Source organism: Cyclospora cayetanensis, unplaced genomic scaffold (genome assembly GCF_002999335.1).
Source record: "Cyclospora cayetanensis isolate NF1_C8 unplaced genomic scaffold, CcayRef3 CcayRef3_contig_11, whole genome shotgun sequence".
Taxonomy (NCBI): Eukaryota; Apicomplexa; class Conoidasida; order Eucoccidiorida; family Eimeriidae; genus Cyclospora; species Cyclospora cayetanensis.
In genome coordinates this window covers 103,067-112,354 of record NW_020312048.1, presented here as the reverse complement: position 1 = coordinate 112,354, position 9,288 = coordinate 103,067, and the positions used below count along the sequence as shown (strand labels likewise).

The following is a 9,288-nucleotide window of genomic DNA, read 5'->3' as shown; positions in this document are numbered from 1 at the left end:
TCAGTTCCTTTTGAATGCTAAAGTTATGACCGCTATAAAATATAATGCAGCCACCAACAGATACATGTTCTGCTATATGGACAAACACACCTCCATATGCACGTTATTATTGCTATAAGTGTGCATTAATTCCCCATAAAGAATTTAAAGTGGTCCTTTTGCTTTGGGATCTCCAGAGCATTCCTATGTCGAGTTTTCTTGGGCACTCTGCCAATCAGCGTGGGAAAAGCTTTCCTTCTTCTTTGCTTTCGCGCGATTTTTTCTATTTTGTGTTATTGCTAGTCCTTTGCTTTGTTTCCTCGGTTTGACACCAACCACCACGAAAGGCAGAGGCACATAGTCGAGTCGTCTTTCGTATATCAACCTTTGGACAGAGCAAGAAATACGGAAAAAAAACAGGGACTATTTTTCAGCACTCAGTAGCGCGCGCTACATTCGTTTCCGGGGCCGCCGCAGGGTTCAGAACAGAAGATATGACAGCCGAGGATGCCACAACAGCGAAAGAAGCGCTTTTATATTCAAGGCTCAACGACATCACGGTAAGTGAGCAGGCCTTTTCCCGCAGGTCACACACAGTACTGGAGAGGCGAGCTCGTAAGGAGACACAGATCTACTCCCTCAAATGAAGCTGCGAGTGTACCCACGCTTGCACTCCAAAAGCAAAACAAGGGACATACGCAGCGATAGGAACTGTTCGCATGTCCCTGTTGGCATATTCCTGCATACAAGGCCAAGTTCGCAAATCAGAAAAGAAGCTTACGACCATAGATCTCAAAATTTATCACCATCGTGCCTTACTGCGTAGTCTTCCTTATGGGCAACAATAGCAATCTAGGAGGGTAGAGGCCTACTGTTTAGGCTTATAGTGCTGGAGTCTCGTCGACCTGTGTCTCAACACTGCTAAAGGCCATCTGAAAGGCACGAACTATACCTTGCTCACTGCCCAGTCACACTGCATTAACCGTAGGCCGTCATGCATTAATCAAGGCAGCATCAGCTCAATCCTTCGCATGAGCTCCTAAGGTCTATGCAGTGCCATCTTCCTTCCTGGGCTTCAGGCCGAGTGTCAGGCCACAAAGCAACGGCTGCACCAACAGCAAGCGGCAACGAAGGAAGCACACCAAAAGTACCTGGAGCACAGGGACAAGGCTTCGGTACGGATGTTGCTTTGTGTAGTACACGAACCCTGTTCTTTGAAAGACCAGCATGTCCAACGTGCCCATGGCAGCAGCGAAGCCAAGCTCCGTACTGCTGCTGCTGGCTCCACTGCAGACCCTGGCTCACCGTGTAGTTCATGACCTAAAGGAACGCCGATTATTATCCAATCAGATGGCCGAGGTGACTTCACCTTCGTACCCTTGAACGCAGTCGAACACAGCGTGACTTGTTTTATTGTGCCTCCTAGCGTTCCCTGGCGTCCGGTCCACTCCACCTAGGGATTACGCTTTAATGTGTTATCTACGAGCGATAGGTGGAGCAAAAGCTCTTAGATGAACGCCAGGCATCAAGGAAACTCGAAGCAGACAAAAAGAATTTGGTGGGACTCATCTGCTGCTGTTAGTGCTGATGTTGCAGTTTTTGTTGTGCTTATTTATGCAGCATGATTCGTTGCATCTACAACCGTATGTAGTGGCCTGTCGGATGTAAACACCGCCTTTTTATCGGCCTCAGTGTGCCTATGCCCGCTGATATGCTGCTGCTGCTTTTGTGTTTGTCGCTGCTTCTGGGATGCATCTATAGAGTCGCACCATCGCAAGACTCCGTGGAAAACTTCAGGAAGCGCAAAATGAGCTCAACAAGGCCCGCGCCGAGGTACCTTGTACATCCATGCCTCCTAGGCACCCTAGGAAGGGCTTTTATGATATTATTTAGCACCTTCGAGGGCTTTTAGCTATGCTTCCGAAGGCCATGAAGATTCTTATACACTGAGACTAGAAAGAGAGCCTGTTGAGGTGCATTCTTTGTGGATTTGTAAGATGCTTCTTGAGTGCTATTTCAGTATATTTGGCAGCGGTGCTGGTGAAAGGCATACCAGCGCTGACCCTAGAAAAGGGGGAGGCCCCGAGTAGGATTTAAAGTGTTGTCTGGAAGGCCGGACTGCTAGCTGCGCTAGGCACTGCCTAATGTGGATACTGTCTTTCTACTGTCTTCTACTGAATGGAGGCACCATTCTGGGTCCTGCGTGTGTTTGTGCTTGCGTACTTTTCGTCTCCTTCTCTCGCAAATGTGCCTCTAATCGCACAGCCTGTGCCGTCATGCCTCAGGCCGGTCTATTGGACCACGAGCGACAGCGGGCAGAGCAGCAAACTCAGATGTTTCGGCACAATTTGAAGGGGATGGGTCCGTCAGGTTGCTTTATCTACCCTAAATATATCGTTTTGTGTGCGTCGGAGCGCCTCCCTTTGCTGCTATTTTTCTGGTGTACGAATATGCCCATTCTGCGGCTCTTCTGTGACAGGGGACTTGCAGCGAAACCTCACAGAAGAACTGGCAGAGGTGAGCCACCTTGCATACGTGAAACGAGAAGGCTTTAAAGTAGAACCAAGATTGTTTGAGTTCCTCAGAAAGACCCCATATATATATATGTATATACATACAGGTGCAAATCAAGCGGCTCACCATAATCCGAGTCCGCTCTACAGCAGAGTGGCCAAAGCCACACCTTATATTAAAGGGGGGCGTTCTTTAGTCAGGGACAGCAGCTTGCGATTTGCATTGGCTACAGGCTAGGGAAAGGGTGAGCGCTGTCAAGCGCGCATATAGGCAGAAGGTTGGGGAGCTGCAAAAAGAGCATGAGGAATGGCGGGTTGTCATTGAAAACCACGAGCAGATCGTTAAGGTCGGATTTCCCTACAGCTTTATTTACACGTGGTGATGCAGTTGCTAGTAGGGCAGGTAGCACTACACTTCGCAGGTGCATGCGTCGCCCTTTGCTGCCGTGTTGGTTACTGCTGCGGATTTGCTGTTTCAAGGGGAGTCCACCGCTCATAACACAAGCCTGGTTCTGTGCCTGACAAGGGTATAGCCTTTGGGGTCAGTATATGTTTGCTGCTGTAGGGGTGGAAGGAAAAGTATGAAGAATCACAGGTCCAAGTAAGTTATGCTTCTATACCTTTGTTGCCGACGCTACAAATGCTGTTGACGTTGACCTAGCATATCCTGCACCTCCATCACCAGTACAGACTGCTTATTGTTGGTGTTCGCCTCAGATGGAGGAAGAGCGAGCTGTGGTGGATCGACTCAGGTAGGCAGCCCAAGCCCAAGCCCCTTTTACCTACGCCCTAGCCCCTTTTAAGTAAAGCCCAAGGGTATACTCAGCGGCAATTGTTGCTGCTACCTTAAAATCGCAGCTGATACTGCTTCTTCAGGAACACTGAAGGTCCAGTCTCTATGTGCGAATAAATTGCCTCAAGGTCACAGGCCTCCAGCTGCTGCAAAGAGCCACCAGTAGTCTCTGTGTGTTGCTTGTAGCTGGGCTCTTAAGACGGCCAAGTGTGCACAAGTTAGTTGCCACCGTAGAGAGGGTAGTGCTCTTCCTGCTGCAGCGTGGTCCGAAGCAGCCTCCTTCACCTCAGAGTTCACTCAGCCTCATCAGACGCTGGGTGCGCTTCGCTTTCAGGAGGCAGATGGACCAGCTGCAGATATTCGCTAATGACCTTGCTACCGAAAAAGAGGAAACCCACGAGTGTGTATGCTGATAGCTCCTCTGGCCAAAGCGCTAAACTCTGTCGTCTAAGGGCCGTGTTGAAGGTCCAGCACGTAGAGTCGCACTCTTATTGTTTTTGTAACCACGTACGTCCACGTTCTGGAGTGTCCGTCAGCGTCGGTCGCGTTTCTATTCTTCCAGAGTTCGAGGTTTGGATAATGTTTACGCGCTTTTGGTCCCGGTTTGTCCCATGTGGGTTTAGGCAGTTGAGGCAGCAAATGAGGCTGAATGAACAGCTACAATCCGAATTAAGTAAGGCCCAGTAAAGGTCCAAGCACACATCCTTTTCGCCGCCCCTCATGTTGTGGGAATCCTGCGATCCTGAATACATTTCCATCAACTCGGATTGACTCCCTGAACCGACCCGTCTCCCCCTCAGTGACTTTCCGAATGCCAGCGTTCGGAACCTGTGATGCGTCTTCACGGGCAACACTGACCCTGTGCTTCGCTGGCCACTGAATATGAGGGGGCATAAACCTTCGTTGTGCTGCAGCCGAGTTGACGGAGCGGTTCATGCTGCAGGAACAGAGAAGAAAGCAGCAACAACAAATGTGGAGGCGCGACCATCTCCATGCCGTTGATAAGTACTTCAGAAAACCTAAATCAACCCGAAGTCCTCTTGAGGACCACCTAAGGGGGTAATAGCGGTCTCAAAGGAATTAAGAGTGGTTTCCCTAAACTTGCCATGCCTGCCTCTCACGGAGATTAGTACAGTGGGAAACTCTACTGGGTGTAGCACGTGTATATGCATGGGTGTGTTCTGGAGGAGCGGTGAGGTTTCTGCAGGAAACTGGAGGCCAGGGACTTTGCTCGTTGTTTCGTCGAGGCTGCCGTTCAGGTAAGTAGCAGGCCCTATTTCAATAGTAGATGGCAGCAGCGAGACCAGAACCTTTTGCTCATGGCGTGTTTATATAGCACGTTCCCAAACCGAACGTGACTAGGAGTAGGCGTGTCGCTCCCTCCCAGTTCGATTTGACTGAACTGCAGGCAGATGTTGATTCTTGCGTCTCGGAGGAGGCTTCGGAAATGGCTTCGAGGGCTCATTCTACCAAAGCCTTCCCAAGAGCTGCTGGAACGAAGGGCTAATGCAAAAGTACCTGACTGACTCCTGCAAGATGTCATTCTAGTGCTCCTTCTTTCTCCTACTGTTACTGGTGCCAGTGTCGTACTCTGGTAGTTCCAGATGCTACTGTTGGAATGCCGTTACTGGTCGATGCACAGTGTGGGCTGGAAGCGACCCACACCCAGTAGTGCCATGGGGAGTTACCAGCTTTCTACTGGCGGACTTTCATCAAAACTGTGTCCTTCATACAAATAAATGTAGAAGGATGCTTTTTAAGACGCGCGAATGTTCTATGTAATCCTTTTTATTCTCAAGCATTAAGATTGCTGTTGCTACCTGCATCTTCCCTCTCCAATGCTCTGTGTGCCATGTCTTTCTGCTTCGCCCTTTTCCCTTCGTTTCCCCAAGTGTTTCTCCCCACTGGTCCCCTTGAGGCAGAAGAGCAGAAATCACTTTGAATGGGGCGCTGCAGCAGGCACCTAACAGGCACGCTAAGCTCTCTAGCGAGGCAGCTGTCCCCTCCACGCTGGCTGACAGCTTAGACCAACCCAAGGATTAGTAGAACCATTCGATTTCGGCCAAGGAGTGCACATAGCTGCAGATCTGTAGAGCTCCCGATCTTTCGTCTGCCATAGACGCACGCGTTTGTTTTAAAAATCTATTTGAGGACAGAGAGATAACTAATTAATTGCAACAACGCAGGGGTGTTCCTTGCATGTCTATACTGGTTGCGTACTCTGAGGAGCGTCCGGTGGCAGGCCCCCCTCCCAGCATCACAGATTACGGGGATAAAGGAGATCAGGTATTGCATATTATATATACCCAAAGTTGGTGCCTCGGGCAGAATGATAGTGACAGATTAGCCAACACAACATCAACTCTTGCCCAGCCAAGCACGCCGTGGCTTAGGGTCTGGAGGCGGTCGCCTTAGAGAGGTTCTCAGGGATTAAGAACAAGTGAAGTCAATGGGCACTGCAGCAGGAGGGGGAAATTTGTTGATCTTTGGCAATCTTTGCAGTCTTTCGCTGAAGCGGGACACAATCGACCAACCTCATACTTCTTGGCAGCTGCCGTTGCGGTGAGCGCCATCAGAAATCTCAGACATCGACTCGGCGTTGCCAACCCTCTGAGCAACTTGGCTCCAGTATCTAGGAAGGAGCACCTTTGAATTAAGCTGTCTTTGATTGCTGGCTGCCGGGAACAGGGAGAAGCTGTGCAAAATCCCCCTCATCCGGCAGTCCTTGTGCTCTACACAGTGCCTGTGTGAGGCCTCTACTGCCGTGCCTCAATACAAGAACACTCTCTCCCATCGTGGCTGCAGGGGCTTTGCTGCCTCCAGAGCGCCACCCCCAACTGCTCTCGAGGCACAGAGGCTTACGGTCAGCACCGCAGAGCAGCAACCAACAAAACAGCGACAGTGGGCCGAAGCTGCAACGCGTTGCTTGCGGGATCTGAAGAAGCCGGATTTGTCAGGAGACAGCCCTAAGTGTTTTCAGCCAAGATCTGCAGCAGAGAGAGCTTATGCGGAGTGCTGCGTTTATAAACAACGGACGGTGGGCAGTACTGACCCGTGTATATCCAGATGGCGCGCGAGGAGTATAGAGAGTAAGCTCCTATAAGGCCTGACGCCTCTTCTCGTCTTTCCCTCCTTGTCTACCCTCTCATTCACGCCCTCGCCTCTCGTTTCAGCTTTCTCTCTTTTGCGTCAATCTTCGCGACCGAGCCTTCTGCTCCCGCCAGGGGCCACACGTTGGTACTCCGTCGCTTCTTTTCCCTCCCTGCATGCTGCAGTCTTCCTGTCTGTCACTCCTCGTAGCCATGAGGGTCTCTGCGCTTCTGTGTTGCCGCTTGCAGCCAGAGGATTAGAGATCGTCAGCATTCCCACAGCCGCTCTCGCAGTCGCTCCCGCTCCCGCTCGAACTCGGTGGACACAAAGGTGCATGCAACTTCTACTGCTTTGCCTCACTTTTTCGTCTGCGCCCCGCCGCTGTAGAGCCCGTCTTGTCTGGTTGCTAGTTTTATTTCCCCTTGAATCCGTATTCCTCTCCGTTGTGTTGCTGGAATGCTGCGGCGTCGCTTCTTTCAGCTAAAACGGAGGCGAGAAGGCAACAGAAATGACGAATTCGTCGTGGGTCTTTGGCTTATGGGGGTTGTTTCCAAGAAGAGGGGGGTTCCATGTTGGGTAGCCTGCAAGTGAAAGCCACCTTTGAAGGGCAGTTTTGCGCATTCGCGGCGGTGCAAGGAGGGAAAAAGCATAGCTGGCTGGTCTGCGATCTTCTTGCGTTGCCTTCTGCAGGGCACGCGCGCGCACACGGAGGGGACTCGGCAGTTGTTACACAACTTTGACTACAAGCAGCTGCAGGAGCAGAGAAACAGATGCACAGTGTTTCTTACAGGGTTTGGACCGGATGTCACGGAGAGCGAGTTGCGCCTCGTCTTTGCCCCCTTTGGGCAGATCAAGGCCGTTGATATGCCTAGACACGAGGAGAACAACAAAATTAAGGGCTTTGGCTTCATCGAATTCGCACAAGAAGAATCTGCTGTACGCACGAAGCATTTTGTCCTTGTGCTAGCGGAGTCACTCAAGGGCTTTGCTGCGCCTCGCTCTCGTCTGTTGCTCTGCGTTGCGGCTCTGAATTGGGGTCTGCGTAACAGCAGTGCAGCGGCTGTCACCAAGCGGAAAGCTGCATGCTGACTGCACAGAGACCTGAGGGCGTTTTTTGCATGTGCTGACATTCCGCTATCGCTCCACTTCTCGTCATTTGGGCAGGAAATGGCAATTAAGGCTATGGACGGGTTCCCCTTCAAGGGCCGCGAGCTGGTAGTAAGGGCTCCTTTGTCCATCGAGGAGAGAAACGCGCTAAGAGAGAAAAAGGAAGAGCTTGCAAATGCCAAAGATCTCGCTCTCAAGCTTCGAAGAACCAAACAGCCCACCGTCCGTCATGTTCCTTGGCTTTAGGATTCGGGGCTAAGAGCTTCGAGGGCACAAACTCAGAACTTTATTGGCGGTCAAGACTAAGACTTGAGGCTTTTTTTGTTGCGCTGTCGCTGCAGGAAGAGATCAGGGGTCTATTTGGAACCGTCCCTTTCCGTAAGGACACACAGGGTAAGTAGGTTTCTTTCGAGGTAATCCACGCTCGTGGGGTGTCTCTACGCAAGTCTGCCGACTGTGCACTGTGCAAGGTCTTTTCTCCAAGTACTATTGGATATATATATATGATGCACTGCCCTAGTCAGAGCCTTACGGGAGAGTTCCGAATGCCTCATGGTGCTGAGGGGCTCCTGAATTCTACTGTTTGGAATGAACAAACTTCTTTTTTCAGCTGCAAGGTGGACAGGTTTGCGTGCTGCATGGCGGGCCGCTCGTTACGGCAGCTGATAACAAGAACTAGCACTGAAAAAGGATATACCGGGTTGGTGTACCTGTGCTGCAGATGCGAGCCAGTGTTCTAAACCGGAGGACATTGTGAGCCATGGCCGTGTGGTGAAGGTCGCAAACATCCCCGCGACGTTTGGAGAGGAAGATGTGAAGGTAATTTTGAGCAGCAGGTGCAGCCAGCCACGCGCTCTGAGGAATGCTCTGGGCCTTTCGCGCGAGAGCTTATTATGGCATTGTCTCCTGCGTTATTACGTTGGCTTTGATCAGCAAATCATGGATGTTTTTGGTCCAATAATGGCGGTGAACGTGATACCGCACCTTCAAGAAGCATTGGTGCATTACTATCAGAAGGGCCATGCGGCACAGGCTGTCGCCACAATGGATGGCTTTTTAGTTGGTGGTAAGGCCCCTTTACTGTCGGCTATTTGGAGTTGAGGTCTACTCTTCCACCGTATAGACAGGCAAATGCTTGGAGTGCCGCTTGTGGCACTGGATGTTTGTGGAAATGTTCTGGCTGCTAATCTCGTGATTTCACCATTCCTGCCAGCCCACCTTCGGTTGAAAACCCGGTCAAGCAGCTTTTTCGTACGGCATTACCATCTCTTTGTCAAATATGTGTCATTGTGCACTCTCTGTGTCTCATCGCACGATGCTTGCGGCTCTCTCCTCAGTGTGTTTGAACCAAGAGTGGAATGTTTGGTTTGCACATGGCTGCAGAAAGACGCCTCAGTGTCATGATCGACAGAATGAACGGACAGCGTCCCTCCTCTTTAATTGTTCTCAAGAACCTCGTGCATGCCGATGAGGTAGATGATCAATTAAAGAAAGAGGTGCGGCTGCCGTCCTAGTGCTCCCTCTTGTGCAGCGCGGGTGACGGTTGTAGAATGGTGGAGCTGCTTTAGGGCGGCAATCAGCCATGCGCTTCAAAGTTGTATATATAAGAACTGATGCAAACTGATGCATCCTGACACTCCATGGGCTGCACAACCGCCACAGGATTAGACATGGTCATACCTGTGCACCTCTCTGTAGGCAGGACGATACAATCTCGCAAACAGTGGGCACAAGGAGGTCTGTGCTATACTGAGCGCGTGGGGTTTGCGATCCTTGTTGCCTGGCTGCAGATTTTCGACCAATGCC

At 51.0% G+C, this 9,288-nt stretch overlaps 1 protein-coding gene across 1 annotated transcript; it reads left to right on the top strand.

Moving 5' to 3' along the window:
• Window positions 1-7,542: 7,542 nt before the first annotated feature.
• On the top strand, window positions 7,543-8,583 carry LOC34622038. Its single transcript, XM_026334532.1, has 4 exons — window positions 7,543-7,713; window positions 7,830-7,875; window positions 8,204-8,301; window positions 8,416-8,583. The coding sequence occupies exons 1-4, from the start codon at window positions 7,543-7,545 to the stop codon at window positions 8,581-8,583; spliced, it is 483 nt and encodes a 160-aa protein (XP_026190317.1).
• Window positions 8,584-9,288: the final 705 nt, after the last annotated feature.